The sequence below is a fragment of the Neopsephotus bourkii genome, unplaced genomic scaffold, assembly GCF_033783945.1.
Source record: "Neopsephotus bourkii isolate Nb327-2 ecotype Australia unplaced genomic scaffold, CSIRO-AGI_Nbou_v1 NB_753, whole genome shotgun sequence".
In the NCBI taxonomy this organism is placed as follows: Eukaryota; Metazoa; Chordata; class Aves; order Psittaciformes; family Psittacidae; genus Neopsephotus; species Neopsephotus bourkii.
This window is the reverse complement of record NW_026901251.1, coordinates 1,143,304-1,160,425: the sequence shown is the minus strand read 5'-3', so window position 1 is coordinate 1,160,425 and position 17,122 is coordinate 1,143,304. Positions and strand designations below refer to the sequence as shown.

The window sequence follows — 17,122 nt, the reverse complement described above, 5'->3', positions numbered from 1 at the left end:
AGCGGAAGCGGGAGCCAAGGACCCGCCCCCGGCCGGATCCAACACAGCCAACTGGGGGGGACGGACGGGAGGGGGAAGGACGGATGCGCTGTGGCGTTGTGACTGGTAAACTCGGAGGAAGAAGAGTGGGTAGACCTCAGCCGCGCCATTCCGAGCGAAAGGAGGCAGCACGATTGTCTAACGGCCAGCAGCAGGCGGCATCTTTATGTGTGTCCCCGCATGACCGGATCAATAGACGCAATACACTAGTAGACATCTCCCCTCTGCAGAGAATGGGCTGCTCCAACATCCCCACGCCTCCCTGCCCGACAGAGGGCCTAATTTTGCCGCGAAACCCATGCCGTCGCGGGCTGTTCTATTTAGAGGTGGGAGGGAGTGTGTAATGTGCCATTGCTGAGGACAGCCTCCGTCTCGTAGCATAGGGAGTACGCTGCAAGTATACTTCTGTCCTTACTGTAGGAAGTCGAGCACGGCGCGACCCTCAGCTGGGGGGGCAGGAAAGTTTATCTCCTTCCTCCTTTCCTTCTCCGTTCTGCATCCCCCCTTTCCTGTCTCCGTTGGGTGCTCCCGTTGCGATCGCGCCTAACCATTGGCCAGAAAGCCCGCGAGCGCGCGCACACGCGAGTCGCTTGGCGGGGAATTTGCCAGTGTCGCTGCGTTTATCCAGGTGTGATCGGCTTGTGTCCCTAGACACAGTCTATCCGCTGTGCGTGAAGGGGTAGGAAGGAGAATCCGCTGGTCGGAGCTCGGCCGGTGAGCAGAGCGTCCGCAGCTGCCTTCCTCTCGTCGGATCCCCACGGGTAGGACCGCCGCGGGAGCCGCAGCAGCGCCATGTCGTCGCCCGCCTCCACCCCCAGCCGCAGCCGCGGCAGCAAGCGCGGCCGGGGCAGCAATCCGTCGACTCGTAAGTGTTTCAATGGGGAGGGTTCGGCTCGGGGCGGGGTGAAGGCGGCCGGGCCCGAGGGAGCGGGTGGGTGCTGGCTGCAGGGCGTTCTCGTCCGCCGCCGTGCCCGTTCCTCGGTTCGCCTTATGCGGCAGCGCGACCATCTGAACGTCGCCTCCGTTTCTGCTTTGTGCCTTGCAGCGCAGGATGCTCGGTCTCCTGCTTCGCAGAAGCGCAGGACCGACGACTCCACCTCCACCGGAGAGCTGCAGCCCATGCCCACCTCCCCGCCCGCCGACCTGCAGAGCCCCGGCGGACCTGATGCGCTCTTTTCTAGCCCTCCGCAGTTCCAGCACTCCGGTACGGTACGCCGGGGCTTGGGCAGCTCCACTGCTGCTGCCTAGCGAGCCGGTGCGGAGAACGAAAAACAGTCGGGGGGAAGATAGAGGGGGTGGGAAAAATAGTTTTGTCTCAAGTTTTCAATTTGAATTTGTCATAGCGAACATAACAGGAACACAGTCAGTGTCAAAGGTGCAGATCTGCTGTTGTAGCTTTCAGCCATCTTGGGAAGTATGTATCAGGGGTTATGCTTTATGTTTTCATGTGTTTCTAGAATACAATAAATCAGTCAAATTATGAATGCAGACATAATTTGACTGGTTGCCTTAAAATGCCTTTCTTATTTCTATAAACAGGACTGGTTTTCATTGCAGTAGCTGGTAACTGTTATGACACTTGTTTTGCAGGCCCAAAATACTGAAGAATGCATTTCATCTAAAATGCTACAGTTTGACTTCTTATGCTTGAACACCAGTGTAGCTGTAAAATGCTGTACTGCTTTAAAGTTCTCTAGCTAAGCTTTCCTCGAGCTTGGGGTCTCTCGGAAGAGATGTTAATGCAAAGTTCTAGGTAGACTTGCAACATTTTTACTGTTTCTGCTTTAACAAGACTCTGGAATCGATTGATGCTGCTTGTTTTATGACAGTAGAGTTAAAAGAATGACGAGACAAATGCAGAGGCTGAATTTTAGTCTGCTCTAAATGTCTCGGTAATGCAAAATGTCTTGATAATCATACTTTTTTTCTAATAGGTATTCCACTTGACTTCGATATCAGTTCACCTCTGACATATGGCACACCCAGTTCCAGGGTGGAGGGTACCCCACGAAGCGGTATCCGAGGAACTCCAATTAGGCAGAGGCCAGATCTCGGGTCTGTCCGTAAAGCCAGACAAGTCGATTTACACTCAGATGGGGTAGGTAGATGTCTTGGGATTTTGTATCTGAAACTTATTTTTGACAACTACATTTGTGTATGCTTATTTTGTTTCCACGCAGCCGGCTGAGGATATAGCAACTGACCAGTCTCTTGGACAAAAGCTTGTCATTTGGGGAACAGATGTTAATGTAGCCTCGTGCAAAGAAAAATTCCAGGTAGGTTAACAACTTGGGGTTTTTTTCCTCTTTTTAAATGAAAAGCTAGTTTGACTTAAGCAAATATTAGTTGACATCGATACAAAGTTGGTGTTCATATTACTAAACTCTGCTCATCTTTCCTGTCTGTCTCCTTATTACCTCTGACATTCAGAGATTTCTTCAGCGCTTCATTGATCCAGTAGGTAAAGAGGATGAAGACATTGGCTTGGATCTCAATGAGCCCCGTTATATGCAACGACTTGAAGAGGTATTTGTAACCCACTGAAATCTAACTTCATTTTTTAGTCTTGTGTACCATTGAGCTAAAGATTTCTTTTCAACTATCTTTCAGATTAATATGATTGGGGAACCATTCCTGAATGTAAATTGTGACCATCTAAAAGCATTTGATGAAAACCTTTACAGGCAACTCATCCGCTACCCTCAGGTGAAGTAGCGTGCTTGTTTTCTGGCTTTCAAGTGGCCTTTTTGTATTTCTGGCTTGTGATCTGTTTGTTCAGATGGAGTGTGTGCTTCGTATGTTCAGTGTTATCTCTGTAGCTTCTTTATTTTACTTAATGTAAAATGTCTTCCTAATGGTTGATCACAGATACTGTAGTGGGCACCTCATGCATGCAAAATTAGCTGGTAAACTACAATGCTACAATGTTCAGAGTTTTGCCTTTTATTTTTTTTCCCCCTCTTTGCAATACACAAATAAATAAACCCAATCTAAACAGCAAGTCTTCTGTTACATAGGAAGATGCTCAGCTGGGATAACTTTTAGTCATCCTTGGCTGATCATCAACATGAAAGTGCTTTATGCAGAGTATTTAATTCTATAATTTATTTACTTTTCGAAAACTTAAGCTTAACTGTTTCTAACCATTTCACACAGGAAGTTATCCCAACGTTTGACATGGCTGCCAATGAGATCTTTTTTGATCGTTACCCTGATTCAATATTAGAACATCAGATTCAAGTAAGGCCATATAATGCACTGAAGACTACAAATATGAGAAATCTAAATCCTGAAGGTAAACTTTTGATTACTGTGTTAGAAAATAATCTTAAGGGTTTATATAGACTTATTGTTAAGACTGTATAAAACTGTACTTATAGTCCATCCAGACCAGTGTCTTGTGTTTGTGTAAGTCTGTTCAGAAACAAATGCTTTAGAGCCCAAATGCAAAATAATCAGTCTGTAAAGGAAATCTTTCCTGGCATCGTAGAATGGTTTGTGTTGGAAAGGACCTTAAAGATCATCCAGTTGCAACCCCCCTGCCATGGGCAGGGATACTTTCCGCTAGAACAGGTTGCTTAAAGTCCCATCCAACCTGGCCTTGAACACTGCCAGTGATGGGGCATCCGCAACTTCTCTGGGCAACCTGTTCCAGTGTCTCACCACCCTCATACTGAAGAATTTCTTCTTAATATCTAAATCTACCTCTTCCAGTTTAAAGCCTTATCCTGTCACTCCATGCCCTTGTGAAAAGTTCCTCTCCAGATTTCTTATAGGCTTCTTTATGTACTAGAAAGCTGCTAAGGTCTCCCTGGAGCTTCTACTTATATTCTTAGTTCTGTGAGAGTGAAGGATTCTTTCATTTGTATAAATATTCCTGTAAATTAGAATATATGTATTACCCATTTATGATTCTTTTTGCTTTGTCTTAGGCAAAATACTAGTACCTAACTGAACGTCTACCTGCCACCTAAAAGTTAACACATGTAATTTTGAAGGTTACTTTAAATTTTAAGAGTATGAAGTCATGACACAAGTCTCAATGTTTTGTAGATATCGATCAGCTTATCACCATCAGTGGTATGGTCATCAGAAGCTCACAGTTAATTCCTGAGATGCAAGAAGCATTCTTTAAATGCCAGGTTTGCGCTTTCACCACCAGAGTAGAAATCGATCGTGGTAGGATTGCTGAACCATCAGTATGCAAGAACTGTAACACAGTGCACAGTATGGCGCTCATCCACAATCGATCCATGTTCTCTGACAAACAGATGGTATGTTGTGCTTAGGTAGTGACTAAAAAGAAAGTTTCTGGTTTTTGCTCCCCCACCCCTCTGTATCATCAGTAGCATTAACATACATATCTTTGAGACTGAATGTTTTGAAATGGGAAGAGTGTTTGGAACATTAAAATGGGTGAAACAGCTTAGTGGAAGTATCAGTATACTTTGGAGAAGAAATGCCCTAAAATAATGAAATGAACATCTGGATGTTTCCATATGGAAACCACTTTATATATAGTATGTCCACTTGTACCTGGACTAGATAAGCATTGTCTGTAACAGCATTTTAACCATACCAGTAGCAATTAGCAGAATTCTCATTTTCATCATATCTTTTCATTAGTAATCAGTTTTGCTGTTTGGATGGGGGCATTTTGTTCTTGAGTGATGTTCCAGATTCAGAACTACTCTGGAAACCGTGCTAAACAAGATTCTGTTGCATGCTTTGTGGAGAAGCTTTTATTTCTTGAAACTAAAACAGTGGTTTTTGCTAGGTCAAACTGCAGGAGTCCCCTGAAGATATGCCAGCAGGACAGACCCCACATACAGTTGTCCTATTTGCTCACAATGATCTGGTCGATAAAGTTCAGCCAGGTGACAGAGTTAATGTCACAGGTAAAGTTTGGTTTGAGTATTTCTATCCTCTTTCACAGATCTTGCCTGTAAAGGGATTTGATAGGATGCACCTGCAAGTGCTGAGGGAGCTGGCCACTGTCTTTGTAAGGCCACTCAGTTATCTTTGAAGTCATGGTAACTGGCTAAGATACTGGAAGACAGCCAGTGTCGCTCTTAAGGCAAGGAGGAGACCTGGGGAGCTACAGATCAGTCAACCTAATCTTAACCTCGGGAAGGTGATAGAGCCAATAATCCTAGAAACTGCTTCTAACTGTATGAAGGACAAAAAAGTGATTGGGAGTAGTCAGCATGTATTCACAGTGGCTAATAATTTTCTACAATGAGATGGCTGAAGCAGTCGGTGTTCTTTATTTCAACTTTAGCAAGGCTTTCATCACCGTCTCCTGTAACATCCTCATAGACAAACTGATGAGGTGTGGGTTTCAGAAGTGGACAGTGAGATGGATTTTAAACTGGCAGAAGTACTGGGCCCAAAGCTTTATGATCAGTGGCACAAAGTCCAGCTGGAGGTTGGTCACCACAGGTATACCGCAGGGGTCAATACTAGGGTCAGACTCTGTTGGATAACTTCAGTAATGATGTGGATGTAATGATGGGACAGAGTGCACCCTCAGTAAACTTGCAGACAAAAGCAAAACTGGAAGGAATTGGGGCTTGCTAGAACAGATGACTGGTGCCAGCAGCTTCCTGGGCTGTCTTAAGGGAAGCATTGCCAACAGGTTGAGGGAGGTGATCCTTCCCCTGTGTTCAGCACTTGGTGAGGCCACATCTGGAGTATGCAGTCCAGTTCTGGGCTCCTTTGGTACAAGGGAAACATGAACATACTGGAGTGAATTGTCTGACCTTGATGCTTCAGTCATTCTGAGAATGTAGGTGAGGAAGAGGCAGTATATGAAATGGTGTCTACTGTCAGAAAAGTGGTAACATAGAGTAAGTGTAGTGATAATGCAACCATGTTTTATAAACGATTGTTTTAAACAACTGCTGTATTACTAGCTATTAGAGATGCATTATAAAACTATTATTAAACTTGGCACTTAGAACTGGGGGAATGCTGTTGGAGCAGGACTTCCAAAAGCATCAAGCCTTAATTTTTTTCCAAAATTCTTAAGCATTTTCCTTGTTGAGAATACTTGTGATAAGAATGTTACATGTACCTGCAAAAATAGTGCCGTAACTTGAGTATGTTCCATTGGTTTCTACATGATTTATTTGTACTGGGAAATACATTATTAAATAAATACAATAAATAAAGTAATTAGGGTATTTTGAAAAGCTTTACTTCTCAAGGGAACATGTAAAATTCTCAGATTTTGGAATTACCATGATCTTCATATCTAATGCTGTGATTAAAATTTGTATTTAGGTATCTACAGGGCAGTCCCAATTCGAGTTAATCCAAGGATCAGCACTGTAAAATCCATCTATAATACGCACATTGATGTCATACACTATCGCAAAACAGATTCAAAACGCCTGCATGGTGTTGATGAGGAAGCAGAGCAAAAAATATTTACAGAGGAACGTGTGGGAATGCTAAAAGAGCTTTCTAAAAAAATAGACATATATGACAGACTTTCTTCAGCACTGGCTCCAAGTATCTACGAGCATGAAGATATCAAAAAGGTGAAAATTCTGTATTTCTCTTGTAAGATTTGTATTTATATGCAAGTACATTCGTAATTATTTGTTATAAAAATGACTTAAGCCTTCAAAATTCAGAAAACTATCTTGAGCAGTCTTAAAATGGCATGCTCTTGTCAGGATGGAGTTGTAAGTGTGTTGTAACTCTTTTCACAGTATAGAGAAGTGTTAATTAGAGGAAAGATAACAAAAAGGTAAGAAAGCAGCAGAACTGGGAAAACTTCAAGTTGCAGGATGCATCTTGGATGTTTCTTGAATGTTCAGATTGGTGGTGATCAAAGAATAAGTACTATAATAAGCACATAGTGACTGCTTAAGAGAGACATCCACAAGAGAACAATAGCTTTAAAATGACATTTGGTTGACCCCAACTTCCAGAATGGCAAAGCAATTATTTAGATATATACAAGAAGGGACTGTTTCAATAATACGTTCAACTGAGGTAGTACAACTTTATCATTGCAAAAACTACAGTCTGTGGTCATTCTCAAGGTTATGTCAGACACTAAACAATCCTCTTCAAGTATATTCCTTTGTTTTTTCTTTATAGATTTATACATTATCCTGGTTCACAGGTTTCTAAAATGGCTAGAAATTGAATTAAAAACCATACAATGATTTCATTCTGAAATGGAAATACTGGGAAATAAAGCTGAGTTTGTAGGACATAGCAGTTTAACTGTATGTTTGTAATTAACTGGAAATGAGGATACATATAAAGAACAAACCCTTAGAAGTTTTGGTTCACAGTTAGATTTGCTCTGTTAGCTATACAAGAGGTGATGTTCTGATTTTTTAAAGAAGAGTATTTTTATAGGGCATTCTGCTTCAGCTTTTTGGGGGATCAAGAAAGGATTTCACTCACACAGGAAGAGGCAATTTTCGTGCAGAGATCAACATTCTTCTCTGTGGTGATCCTGGTACTAGCAAATCACAGCTACTCCAGTATGTGTATAACCTGGTTCCTCGAGGTCAGTATACATCTGGCAGAGGCTCAAGTGCTGTTGGTCTTACTGCATATGTAATGAAGGATCCAGAAACACGGCAACTGGTTCTTCAGACGGGGGCTCTAGTCCTCAGTGACAATGGCGTTTGCTGCATTGACGAGTTTGATAAAATGAATGAAAGCACAAGATCAGTACTGCATGAAGTAATGGAACAACAGACTCTCTCCATTGCAAAGGTACGTGTTTAATTCCATGCTCTTTCCACGAAGCATGTAGTATGTGGTATATGCTATGTAGCTGAAACTGAAAAGTTACCAGAAGAACAAAGGATTATACTTTTCTGTTGTTGTCAGTCTTAGATTATGTAAAAACTCATTTACAAAAGAATACAGCTTTCATAGCAAACTCTACTATTTCCAGATGTTTTTGTTCTTTCTTTACTCCAAAAGGCCTTTGCAATGCATTTTTTTTTACTACAAAACCCATTTAATAATATTAATGATCTTATGAAATTGTGGGGAGGGGGGAGGATAGTTTGGTGGCACATAGTTGCAGCTGGTTTCAGAATGTTTTTCACTTTGACAGGCTGGAATTATTTGCCAACTGAATGCTCGTACATCTATTCTAGCAGCAGCTAACCCTATAGAATCACAGTGGAATCCAAAAAAGACTACTATTGAAAACATTCAGCTTCCTCATACACTGTTGTCAAGGTACTGAGCTTCTGCTTGCATATCTTATTTTTATGAGGTGTTGTCTTCTGTAAATTATTAAATGTATGTAAATTATTAAATGTATGTCTTCTGAAAATTATTAAATGTAATAGAACAGAATAATTCTGTTCTTTGTAGTGTAGTGGAAACCTTCTATAGCACTTACTTTAAATGCTTTTCTTACAGTTTCTGTGTAAGCAGAGAACTGCCTTTTGGTTCTTACACATTGAAGAAAAGCTATACTGAGATCTGTGAGATCTCTATTTCTGTGGTATTGGTTTTCTGTTGATTCCTAATTATCTCCTAGAAGAGTTGTTCTGAAACTTACGGTATTGTTAACTTCAAAAAAACTCAGGATGTTTTCCTTGGCTCCATGGAACTTTTGAAGTGAAACACTGACAGTGGGGAATTTGTGATAGATTTTGAAGATTGTGCCTGCTTTATGCTCTGTTAAATTCAGCTGTGGAGGTGGCAGGCAATAGCTTTTAAAGAAACATTTAGTGTCTGGTGATAGAAGATTAAATGATGTGCTGCAGTTGCATCTTGTGAAGAATTCCCACACTAACTGGAAATTTGATGTACAGTGGTATACTGAATATTCTGCACTTGCAGCTTAGAGCTCAATTAAGAGCTGCTTAATTTAGCCACCTAGTGACAAATAGTACCTTGGTGCAGGTGTACTGAATGAAACTAGGCTTAGTTAGCATCTGGATTCTACCATTTATTGGATTTAAGCTTATGAAAATATGTGACTGACTGGCTAAAAATCTATTCTTTGTGTCTGCCTATAGTTCAGTATAGTTGAGCGTCTTGTTTGTAAAATTATAAACCATTTTCTTCAGGATTTTGGAAGAACCACTTCAGGAAGTGTGGTTTGGTGGGTTTTTTTATTTATTTATGCTTTTCTTTGTTTTTTAGATCAGTGAAATAACTATATAGGTATGTGCCTTGTCTGCTGTTACCTTTCAGGGCAGTTGCTTTAGCAGCAAGTTTGTCCTCTGTATTTGGTATGTGTGTAGGGGGTTTTGTGTAGGTTTTCTGTGTGTGTGTGATTGGTTTTTGTTGATTTTTTTTTTTAAAACACAAAAGCTGCCAGCCTTGAACACAGGATCTGAATTTTGCAGAACATCTCACTTTCAGTGTTTCAAGTCCATAGGATGAAAGCAAATCCGCTGTGCTATTCTGCACTTTCAGAGTTCTAGAAAAACAATACCCTTTCAGTTTAATAGAGCAACTCCTACTGAAGAGTAGGAATTAATAGTCAAGTAACTCCTACCTGTAGTTAAGTCAAGACTCCCCAAACTATTTTCCATGGCAAGGAAGTAGACACACTAATATTGGATTCCTATACCATTCAGATTTGACTTGATCTTTTTGATGTTGGATCCACGTGATGAAGCTTATGACAGACGTCTTGCTCGCCATTTGATTTCCCTTTACTACCAAACTGAAGAAAAGATGGAGGAGGACTACATGGATATGGCAGTATTGAGGGATTACATTGCATATGCTCGTAGCTATGTAAATCCCAGGTTAAGTGAAGAAGCAGGCCAAACCCTGATTGAGGTAAAGGAATTGCTCTTAAGAATGGTCAGAGTCTTTCCCAGGTTGTCAAAAACTGGCAAAATCCCCTAGTATGTACACTTTCTGTTTACATACAACTTTTCTGTAAGATCCTTCAAAAAATCTCTAAAAATTGCCAGCGTTTAAAAGGAAAGAGGGATTGGTATACAAGTCATTCTGCACTCTAATCTTTAGCTTTCCAATGTGTTGGTTTGGTTCCATCACATAAAAAACAAAGTTCTACTGAACGAAATACATACGTCTTACATACTTGAGTCTGTAATGACAAGTCCTACATTTTAAAAGTGATTCAAACCTTGATTCATCATCATGGCTTAATTGCTTTATAACAGAAAGTAGTATACGTGATACAGTCGTCCATCCTTTGTGAATGCTCCATCCCTGGCGGTGTTCAAGACCAGGCTGGACAGAGCCTTGGCTGACATGGTTTAGTGTGAGGTGTCCCTGCCCTTGGCAGGGGGGTTGGAACTTGATTATCTTAAGGTCCTTTCCAACCCTGACTATTCTTTGATTCTATTCTATGATTCTATGAATTGTGACAATATTTGAGTAAAATACATTATCTAGAATGGCTAGCTGAAATTGCTTATATTCTGAAATCAGAGGTGGGGGATGAAGGGGAGTCTGAAAATAATGAATGTAACTGGATTTCCTGAAATATTTAATGACTCCTCTTCAGGCATACGTGGACATGAGGAAGATTGGGAGTGGCAGGGGAATGGTTTCTGCATATCCTCGACAACTTGAGTCTCTGATCCGACTGGCAGAAGCGCATGCTAAAGTACGCTTTTCTGAGAAAGTTGAAACAGTTGATGTAGAAGAAGCAAAACGGCTCCATCGGGAAGCACTGAAACAATCTGCTACTGATCCGAGGACCGGAATTGTCGACATATCCATTCTCACTACAGGTTTGTGATGTCATAGTGTTAAATCTGGGGTACTCTTGGGCTTTTGTAACTTAACCTGTCCTCCTAAGTTGTTTTCTGAAAGGTATTTTCTTTCCTTTTCTCAGGAATGAGCGCAACAGCTCGTAAGCGGAGAGAGGAGTTGGCTCAAGCCTTAAGGAAGCTTATCCAGTCAAAGGGTAAAACACCAGCGTTGAAGTACCAACAGCTTTTTGATGATCTCCGAGCACAGTCTGATACAGTAAGTTTTTTCATTTTTACATTAATTTTAAAAAGCATGGTGTTCTTCCAAATCAACATTCTTGTCCTAAAACCACACTATGGAGGGAGAGAGACGTTTTAAGTTTTTCAGCTGACATTATCAGAAAGCCAGTTCTACTGCAGATAAATGAGTTGAATCTTTGCTGTATTGTAGTTTATTCTGGCTTCTGAAATTGCAGAATCAGCTTCAGGATTCCTAGCCAGATTTCAAATTGCAAAAAGAAGCTAAACCTTAAAAACAATGATAAGAAAATTGGTAGGATTTAAGGCATTTCTGTTTGTCTTTGAAGTATTTAACCCCCTACCTGGACCCCATCTTTACTTGATTTACTTTTCTTTAAGGCTATCACGAAGGAGATGTTTGAAGAAGCGCTTCGTGCCTTGGCTGATGATGACTTCTTGACTGTGACTGGGAAGACTGTTAGACTGCTTTAAGTTAGCCTTTCCTTGTGCGCTGACTTGTCACAGCTTTTGCTTAAGATGGTGTCAGTCTGTAAGATCTTTGAGATTTGGGACTATCATTTGCTATGACAAGCACAGCTTTTGCTTGCCAGCCAGCTGTCATGGCTTTACTTTGCCTTACAATATTACCTGTCTGCAAGATTAAGATTTGGGGCTAGCACTTGCTCTGACAAGTGTAACAATGATTATGGGGCACTTCTGTCAGCGCAAGATACCTAGCATAAGGAGGACCTAGAAGGTCATCAGGTGAATAACGCTATTTACATTTTAGCTCCATGTAATTACTAAATGTGTTGAGTGCTATGTGTTTTCATGAGGTTTTGTAGAACATGCAAACAAGGTTATATTTCAAGTTGAATTGTAAAAATTAGTCTTAAATAACTTCTTTTTTTAGTAAATGCAATTTCACTATTAGTATTGCTGTAATTGAAATAAAGTTATTTTACTTGAAATGAATGCTAAGAGCCTTTTAAAATGAAAATGAGCACTTTTACATCTAGAATTCTGTGATTTCTAGGAAGTTCTTTGTGGGAACGTGAAAGGAGCTTTGCTTTTTTTTTTTGTTCATCTGTCTGACTTGAAAGTACTTTGGTAGTACCCTCAGTGTAAAAAAGGCAGATAGATTCTACTTGAAACCAGGTTTTCTTGTGTCAATTAACAGGATAAATTGAGATACCCATCATGGGTGTAATGTCATATAATTTGTCCTGAAAGAACAAGGTCCAGTAGCACATGACTGGAGAATCTTCCCACATTCTAGCTGGGGTAGATGTTCTTTGCCATTGCACTTCAACGGCTGCTATTGTTCTTACAGCCAAGCTAGCAGGACAGTTCCCTAATTCATTCCCTAATGGTACAGTGTCACAAATGAGTGGTTTTGACTTACTCAAAGAATCACCAAAGATACCAGCAAAAGTAGTTTTAATACGGAGTTGTGAAAATGCAACTTAGCAAATTTCAAGGGCAAGGTACTACGTGGGTTAAACATACAAAGGAAAATAAAGTTAGAATTGATTTAATGATGTACACAGACTAAAGATACAAAAGGATAAAGGAGACCCTCCTGTTGAGTCACAATGTTCAGACTGGACTCCCCTTGCTTTCTGAACTCCTGGAGTTTCGGTGCAACTAGGTGGTCCAGTCCTAGCCTCAGACTTGGACAATGGCTTATGCCTAAAGGGTTACATGTGTAATCAATTAGGATTGCCTAAAGAATCACTATCTAAGATATCAGCAAAAAGTGATCTTAGTATGATGTTGTAGAAGTACCAATTTACCACAGATGTGATTTTTACATGGCTTGTGAGCTACCAGCATTGTGCAGCAGTTCGAAGCCTATATTTAGCAGTCGACTAAGGTTATTTGCAGTTTAAGGTGGATCACAAGATCTAGCAGCAGTGACTTAATTACAGGTCTAAGGGGACAACATCCATGCTGTGTTACAGGGTATCTAAATCAATCTACACACATGCACAAAAAGACAAACATGCATAAAAGTATACCTGTTAAAAATTTCCCTGGAGCTCAGTGAAATACTCACTTGAAACATCTCAGAATTTTTTAACAGGCAAAGGTTGAGCCTTGAGGAATGGGCAATCTTCAGTCCAGGCCCTGTTGTCAGTTTTTCGGTGACAGTCCTTCAAACTTAAACTTGAGAGTTCACCAGCTCTGAGAGGAGTCTCACTCAGAGATACAGATAGCTCACTTAGCCCTTTCAAGCTGAAGTAAGTACTTCTGTGCCACTGCTTCTGACAGAAGGGAAGAGAATCTCCATGTGAAAGGGGAGCACCTTAAAACCTAATTTTTCTTACTACTGGCTCATTGTATGAGCAAGATACCATTTACTTGTAGTTGAAATTTCAGTGATTGGCTTTTTAGTATAAGGAAGGAACTCAGTCTATCCTGGAGTTAAAAATACAGCATATATATGAAGGATCAGGTTAAGATACAACCCTCTCTCCCCAGTCTTGTCGATTACTAAACAAATCACTATTACCTCATCTTCTTGCCTTTCATGGACTGGATGTAGTTCATTTTGTGCTTTTCTATACAAGTCTAGGTTCCCTTACTCAAGGCTTTAAAGCTAGATATAGGTAAGTTGGTAAGCTAAGATCCTGGGAGCTTGATGCCTCTCTTAAAAAACCTGTACAAATTCTAAACTCCCTTAAATAGCAGAATCAGGTTCTCTATGGCTCTTGTCTTATAGCATCTCATTTTTCTTGCTGCCATATTATTAGTTATGTATTTTGCTTAGAAAACAACCATCTCATGCCTTCCTCCTCTTTCTTCACCAACGGTAACATACCTTGATTTCACAGTTGCTTTTTGCTTCTTGGAAAGTATCACTTACATACTTTTTAAAATTCATACTGCTTGGTACCTGAGGTACTACCTCAGTTCATAAACGTTTGTCTCCCGTTTTTCCACTCTTGCAGCTACAAGACTATCCTTCCTAACTGCTTGGTACCTCCTCCTGTCAGACAAAACAGCACCAAGAAAGTTTCTTAAATATGTGTTTAAAATTTGATTTTGTGGTAAAAAAAAAAGAAAAACAAAAGTGATGCATCTGGCTACATCAGCAAAATTCCTCAAATTAAAATTGCCTGTCAGTATGGAAACTATTACTGTTAAACAAATTGGGCTGTTCATCTACTTGCAAATTCAAGTGCCTATTGAATCATGCAGCCACAAAAATCAAGTGTTCTAGGAAATGGAAGAAAGTTTTCGTGTGTAAAATGGGTTTCAGTTCCCTTTCGATTTGATTCTTTGCATCTTCTAGTTCTTTGGTTTTTAAAGTAAAATGGATATGCTAATTACTGTGTTTAGTGATTACGGGGTTATTTGCAGAATAACCCCACTAGGTGGCTCTGAAAGCCTGTACGTAGTAGTTGATAGTGATTTTTTGGTTTGTTTTTTTTTATAAGAAACGACTGCAAGTGCCAATACATCATTAGGTAGATAGAATGGAAATGCTTATAAACAGTATTTTTGTAAAAAAAAAAAAAAAAAGCAGAGCAAAAGATCTTCATCACCCATATGCTAATCTGAACTGTACACAAATGAAAAGATTAAAGTAATAAACTGGGAATATTTTCCTTACCCTATACAATAGCCTCAAACTCTGTATCATAATTTACTGCTGTATTTACACTATGCTGTTAGCGTTTATAAGTAAGCTCATGTAAAAAAACAAAACAAAAAACTCAAGTCATTTAAAGACTGGAATATGCAACCAGGGGAAAGCACTCCTGCCAGAAACTTCATATTATTAACATCAGAAGCAACATAGAAAAAAAGGCATTAGTCTTCTATACATTTTACAAAAGGCATTAAAAGAAGTTACAGGCCTACTGGCAAAACTTTGCAGTAAGTCACTTTGAGAGACCATAGTTGAAATTATCTGCTCTCTTATTTTAAAGAGAATTTTCTGGTGAAATAGAATGGTACTCTTGTGTTTTCCTAGCACAAAATACAATCACTGGCTACTCAGGGTGGTTGGGAATCAGTACAAGATGGACCAAAAGATGTCATTTGCTACCCCTGTTACTGGTTTCAGAGGTGGTACTTCCATTTCTCTGCAAGCACAGATCTGACTGAGAAGTGACTCAATCTAATCATCCCCAGTTTTGTTAGGTGCTTCAGTAGGAACAGATGTAAACTCCTAAGAAACAATTATCAAGATAATCCTATGCTTACCATAACTGAGATCATATACTCCTTGAGACTGAGTTCCAGTTGGCCTCATCAAACTTCAGTCTTTATTTTTGGCAGTCACTCTGGAATTGCAATTTTATCTTCCTTGAAGGCCGCAGGACTTCAGGATTATCTCAGGAAAAGAAGAAAGTACACTAAAGACTGCATGTCAAATAGCTTGTCAGGGAAGTGATTCAATCCCACTTTTGCACTGTATCTGATTTCATAATTAGAGCTGCTATGTAACTTGCTGTCTGGAGGCAGCGATATGGGCTGAAGAAAGTAAGCATTTTGTATTTTTTCTGACACCTACAAGACCACATGTACTCTTGTAAAAATACATGTGTAGTTTACTTAAAATGCATGGGTTTCATCATCTGTGAGGTAAACTGACAGTAGAGTTAAAAGAATGACGAGACATATGGAGGCTGTCATCCAGTTCTCAGTTTGCATGGCCACCTTACAACAAAGTTTACACAGCCTGGCACCAGCTTGCATAATTTAATGCTTGAAAAAATAAAAAAGTTAGTTACTTGTGGGTTGTAAGGTTTCAGAAGTACAGCTTGTCTATGCAATAAACACAACCAGACTCCCCTTCTGACTGGCACCTTTGGACTCCAAATTGATAGGGAAACGAGCACTGTATTTGCTACTATGAAAAGCAGTAGTTCATAAAATCTGAGCAGAAGACCTACTAATTATATTGCCTTAACGGGCCATGAAGAGCCAACAGTTGTGACAGAGGATTAACATATACAGTTACAAAATCCTGGTTTTGGTAGTAAAACACACTGAGGAAGAAAAGGACAAAATCAGTTTTACCCTCATATAAGCAAAACCAACAGTTTACCGAAAAAGTTAATATATTTTGTTTTCTACTTCTAGGTGCAACAATTCCTGCTTAGGAATTCCTGTTTAGAAGAAATACTTCTAGGTGTAACAACTCCTGTTTAACAAAACACTGGAGAATGCGGGCATCGATCCCGCTACCTCTCGCATGCTAAGCGAGCGCTCTACCATTTGAGCTAATTCCCCTCCCCTTTTTCTCAGCAGGATCACAGAACTCTGCAGTTCCACACATACACAGTTCCACACATCAAATTTTTTTCTCTTCCTCTTGTCTATTCAGAAATGACAATACATTCAACTTCAATTCCAAAAGAGGTGTCAAATAATAAATTTGTAATATTTTACTTAATATTTCCAAATGACATAGTAAGAAACAAGACAAACAAGAAAAGACATGTTTTCCAGGTGAATAAATAGAGTAATACTTTATTATTTGCAATTTACGAGAAGAAATATGTTCCAGCATTTGTTTTTTCCCAAAAAACCTGCCCAAAGTCAGTTTTTTAATGAGTTATTTTATTTTAGTCAAATATACGGCAGCATTTAAGAAATAAATCATGTGCATATAGGAAATAAGCTTATTTACTCCAAAATTCCAGTTCAATACACACAAGCATCTTTTATAGTAACCTGGTTTTAATCCCACCACTAAAAAAATGTAACAGTGGAGAATGCGGGCATCGATCCCGCTACCTCTCGCATGCTAAGCGAGCGCTCTACCATTTGAGCTAATTCCCCCCCTCAAGAACCCTTTCTGTCCTGTAACTATAGAGTGTGACAACTGCAAATAAAAATTACCTCTGTTTTACTGCCTGCTTCTTTATCACAGGCAGTAGCCCCAGGGTAGTCATTCAGAACACTTGGTACCATTTGACCTTGAGTTTTGCCTCTTATGTGTCCAAGAGGACAAACTCCCAAGTAACACAATAAGGCACTTCATGCTAACTTGCATGATAAACTCACCACCTGAAGCCTTGCAGTGCCACGCAACTCACACTAGATTTATCCTTCTCTGAAGAGGACTGGCACTCCTATGTTGAGGGAAGTCACATCACAGGCAATGCGGTGGAGCAGCATAAAGAGAATACAGCACTCACCTTTGCTCT

General features: G+C 40.1%; 1 protein-coding gene, 1 long non-coding RNA gene and 2 other non-coding genes across 4 annotated transcripts; 1 reads left to right on the top strand and 3 right to left on the bottom strand.

The window, feature by feature from the left end:
• Nucleotides 1-701: 701 nt before the first annotated feature.
• On the top strand, nucleotides 702-11,826 carry MCM4 (minichromosome maintenance complex component 4). Its single transcript, XM_061354841.1, has 16 exons — nucleotides 702-904; nucleotides 1,085-1,243; nucleotides 1,974-2,137; nucleotides 2,220-2,315; nucleotides 2,470-2,565; nucleotides 2,650-2,745; nucleotides 3,196-3,334; nucleotides 4,093-4,313; nucleotides 4,817-4,937; nucleotides 6,325-6,584; nucleotides 7,420-7,785; nucleotides 8,135-8,262; nucleotides 9,621-9,828; nucleotides 10,526-10,754; nucleotides 10,859-10,992; nucleotides 11,355-11,826. Exons 1-16 carry the CDS (start codon nucleotides 832-834, stop codon nucleotides 11,445-11,447), a joined length of 2,583 nt encoding a protein of 860 aa, XP_061210825.1. The 5' UTR covers nucleotides 702-831; the 3' UTR covers nucleotides 11,448-11,826.
• Nucleotides 5,454-17,107, bottom strand: LOC133212966 (uncharacterized). The gene is made up of 3 exons (XR_009725662.1): nucleotides 16,980-17,107; nucleotides 7,468-7,697; nucleotides 5,454-5,864 (listed from the first exon to the last, which is right to left on the bottom strand). It is a non-coding gene; the product is annotated as an uncharacterized LOC133212966 (long non-coding RNA).
• On the bottom strand, nucleotides 16,130-16,202 carry TRNAA-AGC (transfer RNA alanine (anticodon AGC)). The gene has a single exon. It is a non-coding gene; the product is annotated as a tRNA-Ala (tRNA).
• Nucleotides 16,682-16,754, bottom strand: TRNAA-AGC (transfer RNA alanine (anticodon AGC)). Its single transcript has one exon. It is a non-coding gene; the product is annotated as a tRNA-Ala (tRNA).
• Nucleotides 17,108-17,122: the final 15 nt, after the last annotated feature.